This window comes from Oculina patagonica, chromosome 14, assembly GCF_052425735.1.
Source record: "Oculina patagonica isolate OP01 chromosome 14, crgOcupat, whole genome shotgun sequence".
Lineage (NCBI taxonomy): Eukaryota > Metazoa > Cnidaria > Anthozoa > Scleractinia > Oculinidae > Oculina > Oculina patagonica.
The window spans coordinates 23,032,785-23,051,362 of record NC_135771.1 but is presented as its reverse complement, the minus strand read 5'-3'; the positions used below and the strand labels follow the sequence as shown (position 1 = coordinate 23,051,362).

Genomic DNA, 18,578 nt, shown 5'->3' with positions numbered 1-18,578 from the left:
TCTTCTCCGTTACTTGTGCGCTTTAGACCCTCTAAATATCAGAAATAAGGAAAATTTAAGAAGCAACATTTGCAAGAAGAGTTTTTAACAACGTCTTATGAAGAAGATTCCCTATTAAAAGATAGCATTTAGGCGTTTTCTCAGGAAAGTGAGTCAGTGATGAAGAAATTAAAACCAAGAATGTTTTGAAATTAAAAGTTTGTTTTTTGACCTGATATTACGAATTTCTGATATGGAACAGTATAGCTCTTTTACTGGTTTATGAAGCTCGCGCTTCGCAGCCGTTCTTCATATTTTTCTCGCAGCAATAATTAAACGCATCACGCAATTTTAATCCCCCAAGGTGATGTAGAAGCTTTGCATGGCACCGCAAAAAAAACCCAAAAGATAACCTGTGCACCATAAAAGAAAGTAAAATTTTCCCGGTGCAACATTATCTGACCGTTTGATTATCATCTTTGTTGTTCGCAGCCTCTGAAGATCTTCGTGTCAACTTCATGCGATCTTTTGGGAACGGAGGACAAATTCGTGGTGAAGAAATGTAAAACAAAGGGAAAGTACATGTTTACGCCAACACAGATGAAGGGGAGTGGAATGACCATTACCAAGTATGTATAACTAAAACGAGAAGTTATCTTAATAATATCTCAAGAACGAAACCAGCATCCTTATAAGTGGTATATGGGGTCAATATAGGGTTTAACTAATCAGATAACAGGATTTTAGTCACGTGGGCTGGCTGTTTTCATTCCGTTCTCTCGCCGTTTTGGGTCGCCCTTATAAAAAAAATCCATCCCAAACTGCCACTCGATATCCAAAATGGTGTTTGCTTATTATGTAAAAAAATGCAGCCCTCTTATTGGTCCATTTTGATCACGTGATATATACAGTGCCTTCTGGCTATCTGTGATGCCAAAAAACAATTAGTTTGTGAACTGTGCCATATAAAGCGGAAACTGATAAACTATACAAGCAAAGGAAGACCGCGTTGAAGATTGACCTTACGTTTTTTTCCAGACAATATCTGAAGTTCAAGGAAGTAAAAGCTGAATCAAAGAGCTGTAAGTATTTCATTTTGTACAAACTGCAATTACTAAGAATGTATTTTAGAGTAGTTTTCACTTTAGTGTCGAAAGTATTTGCATTTACTTGGTTTTGCATTACCACGATTTGTGATTGGTTAGAAATTAAAAAACTGCGCCATTTTTTTAGACTAATAAGAAATAAAAACAATACAAATCGTGACTCGCTCACGCACGTTTTCCCGCGCTTCGCGCCGGATACACGCATTTGTTTCGAGTTTTGATTGGTTTACTGGATTGTCTGTGTCCTTTGTGATTGAGTATTAGTTTTCTATTTATTGTTCTCTTAGCTGACTGGTACGGTACTCAATCTTTTGTATTATTAGTCCATTGCACACACAAAGAAGAATCTAAGACGTTTTACGTATAATAAGGTAAAATTGGATAACAATATATCATTGTTTCAGATACTGTTCATGGTATCATTGCAAGGACACTTGAAATGACGAATTATGACGAGAAGGACAAACCGCTGACCGAGAAGCAAAGGACTGAGATCATGACGGAGGTTAGTTGGAGGGGGTGGGGGGTATAAATTTAGGCACGACGTATTTGTTATTTCGTTTGTTAATCATAGAACCAAAAAAGCCAATATTAGTAACTCCTTTCGTGAAATAGAAAAACTCCAGTAGCTAAAGACTGTCCGAGTAGAACTATGGGAGTAAAAAGTTGATCATCACACTACAGTGGGACTGTAGGTGAGGACAGGTAAACACTCACCCTCTCGTCCCTTCTTATATTCCTGTTCCTAAGAAACTCCCGCCTCTTGCAACCTCGTTCCTAGGCTCTCTTCTCTCTTGGGGGGGGGGGGACCCTGGGAACAGGTTGCACCTCTTGTCCCTTTTTCTATTGCAAATATCGCGTGATTTTCTGCTATTCTTGACTACTTGGAGGATACCTCATCCTCGCACTTAGCTTTTGAATATTTTCTGCAAACCGTATTATCAGGCAACAAGCCGCACTGTGACCGCATTTTCAAATTTTTGCGAATTTCTGAAAAATTAAAAAAAGCCTGTAAATTGAAATATGATTTTTGAAAATTAATCAAGTGCAAAATATACACTGTTTTCTTTCATAGACAAAACAACCTTTCATACTGTGCGAAAACACTTGAAAATATTTAGCAATTTAAATTTCTTTGACAAGACGTTAGAGATAACATCAAACTTAAGCACCAAGTTTAGCTTCCTATTGGTCCAATCACTGAATTGAACAACACCTCAAGCGATTCGTCTTTGTCGTTCGACTGATTCCTTTGTACGATTGCGATGTATGACAATATTTTTAAAGCAGTGCTCTGTTCTGAAAACGCGCAAATGGGATGATGGAGTTCGCTTCAAGTTTTAAAATTTCAATTTACTGAGCATTTATAAACTTTCAAATGCTTGCAGTTAAATCGCGTGGTCCAGACTCGCGACGCTTTGACATTCTGAATCGTGATATTTATTCATAAATAAAAATGTATCTATATTTTAATACTTGTCATCTTGGTGGCTCAGTTAGGACCAAAGGGCTGGGATAACTTTAATTGATTCACCTACCGCCTTTAGTGGGAAGGGTATCATCTTGGCTATGTTCAATGCATTTACTAAACTTTTTTTCTTGTTTTATTTGAAGCGAGACTTTGCTGAAAAAATAAATTAATCTGAGACTCCAAGACCTTGCCGCAAATTAAATGATTGATCCGAGACGAAAAACAAACGCACAAAACGAAATTTCGTCGTTCTTCGTAAAGGTTCCTAGATTTCCATATCACATTCACATCAAAAGTTTTGGAGAACCACAATTTTCTAGTTTCCTTTCGCCCCGCCCCACCCCTGCTTGGAAGGTGCCTCGTCCTCGCAATATGAAACATTTAAGCATTTGATCAGGCAAATAAAAACACCGTGATAGTTTTTGCGAATTTCAGTCTTAGAATCGAGAAACAGCTGGAACTTTAAACGTTCCACCAAATTTTTCAAGTTGGTTGTCGACAAGATGTTTTCGATTCCAACACACAACCTTTCCGCATATTTAAAAATCTCCCTGTTGCATGCAAATCATGGCATAAACTAACCAAAGGAACTTTTCAAATTCGAAAAGACGCAGTTTAATAAACTTTTGTGAACTGATCAACAATTAAGGAACAAATACACTAACTTGCGTTTCAATTATAATTGTCACACAAATTCCATCTAGGGTTCGTTAACGTAGAGCTAAAAGTGTTTCTCTTCTTGCTTCGATTCGTAATGGCTACAACAAGTTCTTAACGGGGTTTGATTAACAGTTTGGAGACAAATTAAATACACTAACTTACGTCACAATTTTAATTGCCACTAAAAGTCCATCAACTGGTTCGTTAATCTAGAGCTAAAAGTGTTTCTCTCTTTGCTTCACACTACAACTTCTCGCCGATTAGGTTCTGTAACCGATAATGAACGCATTGCTCCATTCTCCGTCCACGGCCTTGGCATCTTTGATGCTCTTCTTTTCCTTCTCACATCCAGCGCAAACCAGATTAATTTTCAACTTCTTGTCTGGTCCTATCGGAAGCCACAGGTTTGCGGAGTTTAGAACCACAATGTCCTTCCCGGTGGCGACATTCATGTACTGCTTGTACTCGTTGGCTCCTTCAGTCGTGGAAAACTCGTAGTAGCCTCGCTGAAAAGGACCTTCTCCTCCTTTGATAGTGACAAATGCATACACGAGAGCTTCTTTAGCTCCGACTGGGCCTCCGGTTATATCATACTCCTTCTGTTCCCCGTGAAATTCTGGCAGAGGGCCTAAAAATACCTCCACGGGCGTGTATGACATGGTTTAAACGAAGGGGCCAAGCTTGCAGAGAACCTTTCTTGGTGGAATAAAATTTGTTTGTGAAAGATTTCGTGCCAAATGCTTTCCTTTATTTTTAGGGCAGATACAAAACTCAGACACTGGGTCAAGTGTTCTTGAGCAGTTACTATTCTTATTCAAATCAAAAATAAGTGATTCAAAATTACTGTCTAAACCCTATCAAACAAAACAAAGAAACAGGCCGACAGAAAGATGTACTACCACAGTGAAGGTTCGTTTGCAATTTCAAATGAATTGATCACAGCTACAAGCTATCAATTACGTAAATGTGCGGTTTCGGAGAGTCCCATTGAATCGCGTGATTCAAACGCGCTTTGGAACGTTGAATGCCAAATCTCATTAATAGATAACAAAGAAATTTCCATAACCTGCCGTCATACGTGTCAAAACAATTTGGTAACTGGCTAGTCTGGCCGCCTTTAAAGATTGCGCGATATTAAGTTCATTCTTATTCTTGTTCTCGGGATTATTTAACTGCAATTCACGCGACGAATGATTCGTAAACTTGGATGTCGGATATTATCATCTCACTTTATACTATGTATCGAAGTCTCTGCCTGCGTATGAGCGAATGCTTTCTACACATCGGTGACTCGGGACTGGCGTTCTCGTCGGTTCCTTGCTGTGTATACTTGGTTGCGCGGAAAAAGCAAAGAGAATATATATTTTCAGGCAAATTTTCATTTTGTTTCAATTAGCCTTTTTTTACTGACGAACGCTAGCGTCAGGCGGGGGCGACACGTCTACTAAAAAATCTTTTTTCGATGTCTGCTCTTTTTCCCCCCCCCCCGGGGCAATGTATGGGTATACAAGCGGCTCGTTCCTCGAATAAGAGATTTTTAAAGTTTTCCGTACCATTCCCACCCCTCCTTTCCCCTTCCCCCTTCCTCTCTCCTCCTTTCTCCCTCCCCTCCCCTCCCTGGTTTCTTCCCTGTCCCTCCACCCCACCCTTAAATTTTTTACGTCATGTAAGGCCGCGAGATGATAAACAGTCTGAGGTACTTTTGTTATATTTTACTCCTGAATCTAGACAATGAAGATGATCGATTTTCTGATCAAGAGCGTTGAGCAGAAGGACTGGGTGGCATGGAAATTCACTGCTTTGGTAGAAACTTTACGAAAGGTCGACAAACAAACACTTATCAAGATCTGGAATCACTGCTACAATGACGAACAACATAGGTGAGTGCTTAAGATGCCGCTATGATTTTCACGGAATTTAATTGTAGACTTAATTTCATTTGAGAGGCGCTGACCAACTGGTTAGCACGCTGGACTCCGGATCGAGAGGTCCGGGCTCGAGCCCTGGCCGGGGTCACTGCATTGTGTTCTTGGGCAGGAAACTTTACTCTCATAGTGCCTCTCTCAACCCAGGTGTATAATTGGGTACCGGCGAATTCAATGCTGGGGGTAACCCTGCGATGGACTAGGATCCCATCCGAGTGGGAGTAGAAATAATTCTAGTTGCTTCATGCTATGGAAACCGGGATAACTCCGGACTGATGGGCCACTAAAAGGCTCGTGCTGCAGACTTTTCCAACCTTTAGAGCCTTTGCCTTTGATCAAAGAGCTATTTTAAAATTATTTTTGAGACTGTTACTGGATATTCAAGATAGATGACCAAGATAATAATAGTGCAACGTTATAAGATTTGACATTATTTAAAAGGCACTGTGAGATTATAGCGTTTAGTCCAAGAGCACAAAACAAAACCGTTGTCCCGGCCAGGGTTTAAAACCCAGATCTCTCAAAACAGATTCCACCACGTTAATCACTAAGCCACTGCGCCCCTCACAACTAATCACTAAACTCGGCCTTGATCGACTTCTTTACCGAAGAAAGCAACTTCCTAAGAAGATCGCTAAATTATTTCTCTCCTTAATTTTATAGGCAATGGCTCCTAGAGGCTCTACCTTATGTCTACAAGGAGGAGGTCTTTGAACTCATTGCGGAGAAAATCTACACAAGAGATCTGGAACCGAAGCTGGCAGTCCCAGTTCTCCGCGGCCTGGCCTTAACCACCAACACAACAGAAAAAATGTGTAGGGACATTTCGGTAAGCAGTTCTTTTAATCCTGTTTGTTCCTTAATAAACTTTTCAAAAAAATCGTTTTGGCTTATATATTTCAAGTGGAATAAACAAAGGTTCACTTTTTTTGCACTTAACCCCACTTTTTTCTCAGGATCTGTGTTCTCGTGCTGCGGTGCAAGAAGACGAAACTCTGAAGAAGACCTGCTACCTTACCGAGGGAGCTTTGATGTACGAATACTGCAAGAACAAAGACCATACCTGCCTCACTGACAAAGCAACTGTAAGTTTACTCTCAGGGCCGTGTTGTGTTTTTTGATTGGTTGTTATTTGCGCGCGAAAATTCAAAACCGAGCAACAACCAATCAGAGGCACTGCACGGATCTCTGTAGAGCTACGTCATCAGTATGGAATTTTTCGGGTCGAATCTCAGACGTCTCTCAAACGGGGGGAGGGGAGGGAGGGGAAAAGAGAATTAATCGCGCCAAAAATAGATATTTCTGTTTCATTACGGCTAACGGAGCCATATACTTCGATAATAGTGTGTCTCTATCTGAGTTCTTTTCCTTTCTCTCTTTCTTTTTTTATGTGTGAATTTGTTCCTCTTGCCGACCTGTAATTTATTTTCATTTAATGCTGATGTCAACTGGCTGCCTGGCTCCACTAGCCTCTATGGTTAATCCAGGCAGCCAGTATTCTTATAATAATTACTTTTGATTGAATATTTCTTTGTCAGGCAAGAGAAAGTACATTAAAGATTGTATTACCATTTATTTTGTAAAACAGTGTCAAAACCATTTTTATATTGCTAACTACGTTGTACCCGGCCTCAAGAGTCCTCATGGGCTCGATGAGGATGAGGAGTGTGAACTACGTTGTACATTTACAGGAGCTCAAGAATCGTTTGCTGAACGCCAAGTACAGAGAAAAGATTTTCATTTTGAAGTCCATTGGAAACTTTGGCCACAAAACACTTTACAGACCTATCTTGGACATCATCCGGGACACACAGAACACTCTGGAGTTGCGCGTAACAGCTGTGTATGCTTTGAGACGAATTGCTCCTAAAATCCCACAAAAGGTAATTCACTTTACTAAGTCGCGCTAAAATAATGAAAATCTACTTGTTTATATAATGTGCGCCTAGTCAGGCCATTCTTGGCTTATTTCCCCACGTGCTTGTCACGCAATCATTGGTCGTGACAATTCCACAGAACGTCTGCGTAGAAGGTTATTCCCCGTGCAGCATTTCTCGAATTTTATACACGTTATTTTAAGTAAAAAAATACTTTCAACAGAAAGAAACATGGTTATAGTAGATTGCTAAGGTAGCACAAAGAAACTTGGATTATTATTTAAGGCTGGAACGGATTCTAGGGAAAAAAAACGAGCGTAAAAAAATAGGCTTAATTTTTCCAGTTGCACTATTCATAGCCTTCTTTGCGCGCAGCCGTTTTGGGCAGCATTGCGTGACGTCCCAAAAACGGTTGCGAAGAAGATTGCACTTTTCGCGGCTAAAACTGCCAGCAAACGTAACAGCATATTGCAAATACATCATATTGGCCCGGTAAGTGGCGCGAACTTCTAGCCAGTTACTAAGCCTAGTACTGCAAAACCAAAGCAAAATCGATTTTTTTTTTTCGACACTCAAGTGAAAACCACTCTATATTGCGTCATATGACTAAACTGGCTTCCTTTTACGACATCACTAGGTAGCCTAAAATGTCAATTACTGGAATAATTACTTACTGCCCTACCCACCCCTCCCCAGGTACTACCCGTGCTGTTACAGATCTTCCGTCAACCTACCAACGATGATGAGCTGCGCATGGCTTGTTTCGTTGTCATCTGCGACTGCAAACCATGTCCAGCGGTTTTCAACAGGATTGTCAAGCAGCTCTATTACGAAAGAACCAATCAAGTGCGATCATTCGTGGTGTCTTACATCAAGGGGATGGCGTTCTCTAACTATCCTTGTGACGAGAAGATGTAAGTTTAATAAAAAAATTGTTGTTGCCATGGTAATTTTTAAACGTAGCAGTACTGAAATGGGGCGAGAGAAGAATAGAGAAGTTCTAGTCGAGTTCCTCACTTAGCTAATTTCTTTTTAATCTCTTAAAATGAAAGTAACCTAGCTACTAAGTTTACAGACTACAGAAAAAGTTTTTTTTTTTTTAGATCGGGCTGGTGTAGGTCCACCGAAACCTCCGTCTCTTTAAAATTTCCACCCCCCCCCCCCCCAAAAAAAAAACAAAAATAAATAAACTGTCAAAAGTGACTTTCATTAATTGTTCACTTCTCTGATTTATGGCGGATTCTTGACAAGAAAAAACCCTGTCTCCCTTAAAGTTAAAGAAACAATTGCAAGGCCCATAGTGGGCCACATACATTTACGTTACGATTAGCGTTGTCTCCAAAGATGCCCCCTTGCCCACCTCTCCCAGCCCCTTTTCTCAATCTCAATCCGCAAGTAAATTTGGTCGCCTCATCATCAGTGGAAAACTACAACTGTTTTATTTGTTTATTATTTCTTTAGGGCTCAAATGGCAAGAACTGCTCTTCGAATGGTTAGAAAGTACAAGATGAATTTCATGAGCTCCAAATGGCTTCACTTTGGCGAATATTCGGGTGAGTGAAAAAGCCAACAAGAAGCTTGCAGAAGCATTAAACCGGGCGGTTAATGTTTCGTGGCCAGCGGTTAGCTAGGACTTCTTGTAACAAAATCTTTTCCGGTCCCGTTTTCAAAAACATTTGAAAGTGAGCTATATATGACGGGGGGGGAAAGGGAAAAAGGCAAAGGAAAAAGAAAAAAAAAAAAAAAAAAAAAAAAAAAAAAAATAATAGTTTCAAAAGGAAAACCAAGTTATGTTCCGTTTCAAACTGAAAGAGATTCAACAATTTACTGCAGCAAGAATTTTTAGCTTCTTATTCGCCTTAGTGAAGTTTAAAACCAAACAACCCACTCTTTATCTCGACTAACGTGATTTTTTTGCTGTTTCAGATCTTCTTCAGATGGGTGGAACAGTAGATTTCCAAATGATTTCTACGCCATCAAGTTTTGTTCCCAGAGCTCTTAACTCTAAAGTCAAAATGCATGTCCTTGGAAAATCTCTGAATTTGTTTGAGGTGAGCAAAAACTGCAGGGGAATCAGTCTTTTTATAATGTGGCACGAAGCAGCCCTAAGGGTCTTTTGATTACATGTGCTATCGATATGTGCAAAATATCTTCAAGTTGCTAGTATCTATCAAGGCAAAGTATCTATCAAGTCACATTTAAAATAACAATTTTCTAAATAGAAATTTTCCAACCCGGTAATACTGGTAGAGGTACTACCATCAGGTGCAAGTATGGTAAACATTGGGGGAAAGCGAGACCTGACCGATTATAAATGACGAAACGCGAACAATTTAGACTAAATTTCTCAAAGTACCTAAAGGGGTCATGAATGGTCCCTCAAAATTTCGCAGTACTCGCAAAATTGGGCTTCTGCTCCAAATGCTCGCAAAATTTTAGTGGGTGCTCGTTTTCTTGTGCTCACTATTTTTAAAAGTGCTCGCATGCTCGGTTTTTAGTGGAGGTAGCTTTTTGAAAAGTGCTCGTTGCTCGCAAGGCCAACTTTTGTTAATGCTCGTGCTCGCAAAGAAAAAAGCTGTTCTCGCATGCTCGCAAATGCTTAGCCTGCGAGCCTGTTCACAGGCTAGCAAATGCTCGATACTCCTATACCTAACAAGGAATTTCTTTTTAAAATGTAAAGGAAAGAGACAAAGCGTCGCCAAGTAGTATTGGCAAATACAATTTATCTTCTTTTCGATTTGAAATACTTACTTTCTTCTCCACCGCGCACGCTACATATGGGCCTGTATTTTAAAGGCAACTGTGGTCCAAACATGGCCCTTCCTTCTGGCACACAACGCTACGCTCTTGTTGAGTTGCTGACAGAGAAAGGGCAAGAATCAGAATGTTCCTATTGACATTTTCTTGCTCTGTTAGACTGGTGTCCGAGGTGAAGGAATACAAGAACTTCTCAAGCGTGTTGTAGGACCACGAGGACATTACACGAAAGAAAAATCTCTCTTTGGTTTGCTTAGGCCGAGGAGAAATGTGGATAACATCTTATACGAGAAGGAATTCAGGGAGATTCAGAAACTGGTAGGTTCAGCCTAATTATTAAAAACAAAATACAAATAGCTTTAGTACGAAAAACGCATGTTTTCAATGGGTTTTGATGAGGAATGTATACCCTACAAGGACGATGTAGATTAGAAAATGAATTCATAATATTTAGCTATAAATATCTTGCGTCATCGTTTATCTATAGAAGTCAGAACTATTTGATTTTTTTTAGTTCCTAAAAGACACAAAGACTTGACGACAAATTCATCGTCGTCGTTGGTAATTTCAAGTCGTTTTTTCGCAAAAGACGGCTAAGAAATGTACTACCGTATTATCTCGATTAAACGCCGCGCCCCGTAAACGCCGGATCTCCGCTGTTTTCCCCTACAATTTAGTTTCTGCTTTAATGTCTATTTGCTGTCATATTTCACTCTGGGCTACACTCCAGTCACCGCTCTTCGCCAGGCCGGAACAAAAACGGTATATAAATTTAAAACCCACGTGCAGAGCTATCCTTTGGCTTATTAACCATCTTGTTTATAAAAGCGACGACTTTAAAGCGTTTGCCACAGAAAACTGCAAATGTTAACATGAAGCTTTATATCCTAACAAAACACGTTTTTTTATTTTAAAAACAGCTTCCCACCACCGAATTCGAAGAGGAGAAGGCCAAAGGCTCATTTTACTTCAAAGTTCTTGGTAAAGAATTGGTTTATAACTATTTCACATATGATGACGTCAGAGAGTTGATCGAAGATGGAGTCATCAGGGTTAACAACGATCTCAAAGACATGCTAAAGAAAGGTATGAAGAACATTGCTGATAGCTCTCAAAAAGACAGTTGTTTCCATCTTATTTAAATAGGCTTTTCAACAATTATCCTGCGAAATCGCGCGGAATACTTAGTAAATAAACCTCTTTAGGCGGCTGGTATATTGGAAGAAAATGCCCGACGCCGAAAGATTGTCCAAAAGTGAACGTTGTCCAAGAAGCGAAGCTTCGAGGGGAACTGTGAAATTTTGAGGACAATCTTTCAGCCAAGGGCATCATCCTCCAATATACCAGCAAGCCAGAAAGGGGTTTATTTATATTATAACCCTCCAATTAATTTCTACAACGCGCTTTATCGTCGGTAAATAGGATAAAACTTACAGTGATAATCACGGGCGTAACTGGGGTTGATATAAATGCAAGTTGGTTGGTTTACGTAATTTTTTTAACACTGTAATTTGGTTTAATGGAAAGTTGGATCTGAAAAAGTGAATTTTTCGTTTGTTTTGTGCTTCATTATAAAATCGGGCGACGGATATTAAATTGGACGAGGTATATTGTCTGACGGACGTCCGATTTTGTACCACGTGTTGCGTTTTGTCCAATCAGTGCGCGAAAATTAATCGGTGGGTTTTAACGCCTGATACGACCTCCTTGTCTAAAATCAGACAATATTCCGAGAGATTAAGCGGAATAATTGTTTTACGTTATTTACGGCAAACGGCAAACGAAAAAAAAAAGGGTTAAGGCAAACGAGCTTGCCTTTCATTTTAGGCTACCTTTTATGTATCGAATTCTAAAACTAATCCCTCATAAAAGGGAAAAAATTCCACATTCATGGGCAACAACACGCAAGCGCGAAAACCACTAATTTCGCGCGTACTCTAGAGACGCCAAACGGCAGACGGCGGAAGTTTGAATTTTTGCCCTTGCCACAAGCACGTAAAAATGAGAAATTTAATCTTAAATGCGCTTTTTTCTCAGATTATTGTTTTATGTTTGTTTTTGCTTTAATAGTGAGGGCTTTTTTCGTTGAATGTCCTTTAGGTAAAAACTGGAACATGACCAAAGTATTCATCCCTGTTGAGTTAAAGTTTTATCAGCCCTCGTGCGTCGGCCTTCCTCTGAAATTCGCTCTGGAAAGTGTTTTACACCTGCGTGTTAACACTACCATCAAGGCTGAAGTTCAACCGAAGTTCTTTATTCCTCTCCCCGATCAAGTGACTGTCAGTGGCAAAATGAATATCAGGTATGGTTTGGCATGACTTCAAGCTTAAATTTTTCTTTGTACACGTTTAAACGAGTACATCTTGGACCCTTCAAGGTCCTCGTCATCATCATCATAAAATGTTATTCTTATTCTTATTCTTCATCTTCTTCTTCATCATCATCATCATCATCATCATCAACATCATCATCATCATCATCATCATCATCATTCCTTTTGAAGCCAAGCGGCGTATGGGCATCAACAAGCTTTAATTTCTCCATTGCTATCGGTCCATTGCTTGCCCCCAGTTCAGGTTTGAAGCCTGAAGTTCTGCCTTTTCAGTTCTCCTCCAGGCTGATTTGGGAGGACCTCCTTTAATTGTTTACCCTTCATAGACGGAACAAGTACTATACGACTTTTGTAGCTTATGTTAATGTTCGCGTCATGTAGGGACTAGTCTAGGGGGAGGGTGCAGGGGGTGCGCACCCCTTCCCCCCTTAGTGGTGCCCCCCTTCCTAAGAAAAATCCTGGATCCGCCCCTATCATGCAAAAATGGCCTACAACTTTCGTTATTGAAAAGAATATAGTATTCTGCAAAATAAAAAAAGTCAGTAACGCCATTCCTTAGTGGTGCACCCCCTCCTAAGAAAAATCCCGGATCCGCCCCTATCATGCAAAATATTTCTCGCGTCTAACACAACAAAAGAAAACAAATTGTAGGTTCGATTTTCAAGATACACTGATTTCGCGTAGTCAGGTAGTAGTAAATTGGTCATAATCGTCGACCCCAACACCTCGCTTTGTATTTTTTTCCATTTAGTATCCACCACTCCACTTGGGGAAAGATGAAAGTATGTCTGCCTCAGCTTGAAACCGGCTGCAAGATAAAGATGAATATTAATATGACGACCAGTCTGGGCGGCAAACTCCAATGTAAACTGAAAGATCAGAGTTACACGACAGAAATTGACGTACCACAAGAGAAACAGGAGATTCTCTCAACAGAGTGAGTAAACGTTTAAGGCCTTTTTTTTTTACAAACATGCGTTACACAACAGAACTTAATGTGCCGCAAGAGAAACAGGAGATTTTTTCAACAGAGTGAGAAAACAAGGCCTTTTTACAGACATGACTGCCTTGTAATGCTGTGTATTCTGTTGGATAGTGTCTTAAGAGCACAACCATTTTCATTGCTAAAGGTTGAGGGATTTTCAATCGAGTGTCCCACGTGATTGTTTTCCTTTTTCCGTTCTGTGATTGGTTTAAAAAACTTGCGCCACCTGCTCTTGATCAACCAATCACACGCAAAGCCAAACCCAGCCGCGACCGTCCGTGCTTCCCCCTACACTGGTCACGTGTATTTGCTTCAATTTCTCATTGGTTCCCTGTCTTATTTGTTTTATTTTGTTTTTTGTTTGTTTGTTTTTGAGAAACCGCTCTTACTAATAATAGGCTCTTTTCCTTGCGTTTTCCCCCCCCCCGCCACCATTTTTTTTTTCTTAAAACTATACCCCCCTTACTTTCCTTCAATTATCAAACTTCCTTTGGCTTTCCCCTACGTAGTCATCTGTTAAAATTTGTTGTTCAATTTGTCTTACACATTCTCAACTGTATTTTCTGTGTTCCTTTTATGCGACAGAAAACAAGGCTACACATTCCTGATGTACACCAAGCCAGTCAAAGATATGACGGACTGGAAATCTCTGTACAGGAGCACAAAACTGGACGGGTTTGAAATCGGCGAGGTTACTGAGGTATGTCGGCCGGGGTAATTCGTTCTGTTTTAAATACAGACTCTTCTTTCCGACGCCCTTTAATATATTTGTTTCTGTCACAAATTAGAAGAATTTGGCTTTTTGTGACTTTCACGGCTCATTCGTGGGAGAGATTGGACCATAATAATTGCTATTTAACTTAGAGCTAAATATTACTAAGGGGAACTAATATATTTAGAACTACAATACTAAATAGTTCAGTGGGAGTAGATTGCGCAGTTTTGAGAAACGCTCGCCTCCCACGTCAATGTTGTCCGGGTTTGATTCCCAGACCCGGCGTCATATGTGGGTTGACTTATTGTTCGTTCTCGTCCCTGCTCCGAGGGTTTTTCTCCGGGTTCTCCATGTTTTCCTCCCACCACAAAAACCAACATTTCTAAAATTCCAGTGCGTCGATTATTTGGATGAAGAGTCACGCCTGTGGGGATGCCACTGCAAAGTCCTATTTATTTATGTTTTATTTGTTTAGTTAACGTGTAGTTATTAGAACTTCTTTTTTTTACTCTGATCCAACAGATTGGAAGGCATCATCATCACCGTTATGCCAACTGGACTCTGAAGGCTGGGTGTGGAAAGTACTTATCAGTAAATGAGCAAAACGAACTCATCTTGAGCGAGGATCCCACTGTCTTCAAAGTGTTCTTCATCGGAATGAACCGTCAGTTTGTCAAACTTTACGTTACTGGAAAGGGATTCGTTAAGGTAATTCTTTTAAGTCCTACTTTCATCTGGAACAAAAAATTTATTTGCGATACGCAAGTAAGTGAACTCAAGAAAAATGAAAGTAGATTTTGATCTTTACCGAAAACCTTTTTCTTACACGCACAAAAGTCTACAAAAGAAATGTAGCTAAGAAAAAATTAAGTCAGTTCGTTAAGTCTTATATTTGACGAAAATAAAACTGCCACTTTGTCAAATTACTAAACCTCAGACAAACCGTGAAGTCGATTCTGTTACTTTTCGTTACGTTACCTTACGTTATGTTTCGTGGAGTTGCGTTGCGTAATGTTACGTTACCCAGCAGGGTATACAAATGCTTGATTTTTTATCTTGCTTCAGCCAAAAAAGGGGGAGGGACAGGAGGTTAAATCTACCTCCTCCCTACTTTTTGCGCCAATTTCGCCTTTAAACCTCCCTACTTTTTCAGCTAAATTTTCTTTTCTCCTCCCTATTTTTTTAGCCTGAAAATTTCTCCCTCCTTCCTAATTTTTTTGTCCATTTCTCCCTCCTCCCTATTCCTGTACCTCCCAAACCCTCCCAATAAGTGTAGTTGATTTTCGTCTTATGAAAATCACCTGTCGGGCTAAATCGTTTGCGTATAATGGTTATACGTAGACTTTTCTTGAAAAACGAAACGCTTACAAAATGGCCTATTGATTAAAACTGTCCTCGCTATTTGTTTCAGGTCAAGCCAAACTCCAAGGGTTGCCTAGAAACTGTAGAAGACGAGCGTTATCCCAAACTTTTCAAGATCACTTATGCAAAGGGCCGCAGGCATATTCGTCTAGCCACAGTGGTGTTTATTCATCCTGACAAATCCAAGAATCTTGTAGAATGGACAAAAACGACCCCACCCATGAACACCGACCAAGTTCTGCTATTCAAGCACATGATTGAAGAAATCAAACCGGAAGTGGGATATGAAGAAAAATGGCGCTATGTGAGTGACTAGCCATTGGACGATATTACACCAGAGGACAGGTTCCATCCTCGACACATGAAGATCGTGTTTATTACACCCGTCGACGACAAAGTATGCTTGAGGCCTAACAGGAGTGATGAATCTGTGTTCATTGTGAAACGACACTACAGAAACACAAGTGTAAGTTTTTAAGTAGTAAGGGGGCTTATGTACTATCATAGTTAATAGAGGGAAGTGGTTAGGAAGCCTGACAAAGTTCTTTGTTGTATGTTTTTGTTCGCTATTTTGGGGGTTGACCCTGCACAAAACCTGACAAAATACAATAGGTGGTTACGTGTGTTCATGCAACTAACCAATAAAAACATTGCGATTACGTAATTCATGCATAGCGTATGAGCGCAAAACAAAAGATGTGCAGGGTCGTGGACCTTCCAACCTAAGTCTTGGCCTCTTTGTTTGCTCCTTTGATGTTTGCAGGGCTTCCTAACCATTTCCCTCTATTAACTATGGTACTATGTAGCTAGTGTTTAAGCGCGCTCCCCGTAGCATAAGGCGGCCAGGAGTATTGCTATGCTACTCCCCTTTGGATGGTAGTGCACTGCAGGATTTTTGCTAAATTTCCCGAACATTTAGCCTGTACTCATTTGGACTCCTGGCTGGAGAGATGCACTGTGAAAGTTTAGAGCTATCTTGTTCAAGACCGCAATATGAAGATCCCTGCCGGGGGCTCGAGTCCAGACCTTCCGATTCTCCTCGATTTGGTGTTCAAAGCACCAAATTAGACATCTGGATCTCTCGCTGGTTAGACTCCGGGCTAGAGAGAGGCACTGTGAGAGTAAACTGTCTTGTTCAAGACGGCAAAAGAAAGACCCGGGCCATGGCTTGAACCCAGACCTTCTCGGTGATTCAGTGTCCAAAGCACTCAATTAAACATCTGGGTCTCTTGCTAGTAACACGACATTGCAAAACATGTACGAAAAAGCACAAAGAAACATGTCGAAAGCAAACAAACGATGATAAACGTGAATTTGCTTGATATTTATATTATTCTCGGCATATGTTTTGCTAAGGGCCTTTTCAGCCCCTGTCAGCTCTGGGGGTAAATAGATTTTATTGATTGTTTTTTTGTTTGTTTCTCTAGGAGCTGTGTTATGGCGAGGAAATCCTTGGTCTTGATGTGTGCATGAGCGGTCAGTACATTAAACCATCAAAGCCTTATGCGCCAGTTTTCCCATTCTGTGGTCCAACAAAGTTCAACGTGTCCATCAAACCAGGCGAAAATCCAACCAAGAAGATTCAATTTACGGTAAAGTAACATTCGTTCGTTAATAAAACTAGAGCACAGAGGTCACTACGTCATATAAGACTATCATAAGGTTCAGTCCCCTTAAGCGGATAAGTCGTGAAGAGATAACCACGTAGAATTAGAAAAGGTTAGGGGAGGGGTAGATAAAATCCCTTTTTGGAAGGTCTAAGTGAGATATGGGAGGTTGGATGGTGAATGCACATAAACAGAATAGCGACATTGACGCAGAGGTTGTTAGTTTTTACTGTATTTTATTCGAGTTTCTTGTAAAAAAATTATTTCAAGTCGTGGCAATCTTTTCTTGGTTCCAGCAAAGTACAGATTCACGTTAATAACACTATTAATCAGTCAGAATAGATACCTTACTCTGCAGGAATCCTAGATCACCGATCGAAATGAGCCAGTAGTTTTCGTGACCAGAGTCACTAAGCAACATGCAGCGTGCACATTACGTCTTGCTGACGTCACAACCGTAGGGTTCGACTGCTTTGTTTTTTTAACTCCCTCGCTGGCTTTTGTAAGTCCCCGAGTGCTCACGGCGGGGTTACCAAAATGACACTTTTTGACTACGAGTTGCATTTTATCTATAGTGGTAAAATAGCACATTGATATAAAATTTCCTTTTGATTTTCCATATTCTAGTTTGGCAAGGGAGACCGCTACGATGAGAACTACAAAACATGGAAAGCGGAAATGAAACTCGTCGGCACAAACCCAGAAAAGAAGATCGAGACTGACATCACATATGACGTCGACAACAAGCGCTCTGACGTCACCTTTGATATTTACAACATGTATCCATGGCTTAGGAAGGTCTGCATTAAAAATCACGTGATCAGTGATGAAGACGTGAGGTTTTATTTAGATTTTGGCGAAAACTGTGACCGAGACTACAGGATTCAGGTAAGCATGTGAAATATTCTTTTTTTTTTAAATATAAGTAACATCATAATAAATGAATGTACTTTTCTGTACGATGTTCTACCCAACCGTTTTATTATTAATTCGTCCCCAGTCCCGTATCACCATCAAAGAACCCAGCCGCAGAGAACTGAACATTGTGACGTCATACAACAAGCTCCCGGATCCTTTGCTTATGATGTGTTACGAGCTTCTGAAGACGTTTACTCGACGATACAATGACAGGTAAAGTTACGTTCTATGCAAGAAAAAATCAAGGCTAGGCTGATATCTGGAATAATGTTCTATCATTGTGGGTTATGACATGAACATGGAAAAACCTGTTGGCCGTTGGGCATATCGGGGACCTAAAACCTAGTTGAGTAGCTACTCATTGAATGTGGCTCGAAGCCTGGAACTGGTCTAAAAATGCGAAAAAACTTTCTTAGCTGAAATTTTAATTCTGTAGCACAATTTAAAATCGGTGTGGAGAATGCAGACTAGCAGACCTTTTAAGTATATATCGTGTTACGATCTGTTACAATTACCATTATCGAGAGCTAACCGTAAACAGTCTAACCGAAGTAAGCGCTATTCGAACTATCCGGAGTGCCAGTCCGTAGGTCTGCAGTCTGTATTTGTCGCACATTGCAATTTAATACTTGAAACAAGGTCAGCGGGTTGGACGATGACTTTGAATAGCAATGGATATTCGGAGTTTGAGTAGCCAATCAGCGCTCGCTACAAACGCTATCCACTGTTTGAGTATACAAAAAATATATTTTAGCTAGCTATAATTTGAATTCGACCTTAGATAGCTTTATAAGAAGGAGGAGAAAACATCAACAAAAACAAGAATAGCTCTTTTACGGCATTATCGGACCATAGAGCCCTCTACTAACTATGTAAAGACGAAG

The 18,578-nt window shown here is 40.2% G+C and overlaps 1 protein-coding gene across 1 annotated transcript in view; it reads left to right on the top strand.

Moving 5' to 3' along the window:
* Window positions 1-18,578, top strand: part of LOC144639217 (vitellogenin-like) — a 29,093-nt gene that overhangs the window by 6,094 nt on the left and 4,421 nt on the right. Inside the window, 20 exon segments of the mRNA XM_078498494.1 lie at window positions 472-608; window positions 1,018-1,061; window positions 1,490-1,590; window positions 4,945-5,096; window positions 5,805-5,970; window positions 6,098-6,226; window positions 6,833-7,024; window positions 7,715-7,932; window positions 8,480-8,571; window positions 8,945-9,069; window positions 9,935-10,093; window positions 10,696-10,861; window positions 11,876-12,077; window positions 12,859-13,044; window positions 13,678-13,792; window positions 14,330-14,515; window positions 15,219-15,635; window positions 16,597-16,761; window positions 17,404-17,664; window positions 17,777-17,907. Coding sequence (XP_078354620.1) covers window positions 472-608; window positions 1,018-1,061; window positions 1,490-1,590; window positions 4,945-5,096; window positions 5,805-5,970; window positions 6,098-6,226; window positions 6,833-7,024; window positions 7,715-7,932; window positions 8,480-8,571; window positions 8,945-9,069; window positions 9,935-10,093; window positions 10,696-10,861; window positions 11,876-12,077; window positions 12,859-13,044; window positions 13,678-13,792; window positions 14,330-14,515; window positions 15,219-15,635; window positions 16,597-16,761; window positions 17,404-17,664; window positions 17,777-17,907 — 3,344 coding nt within the window.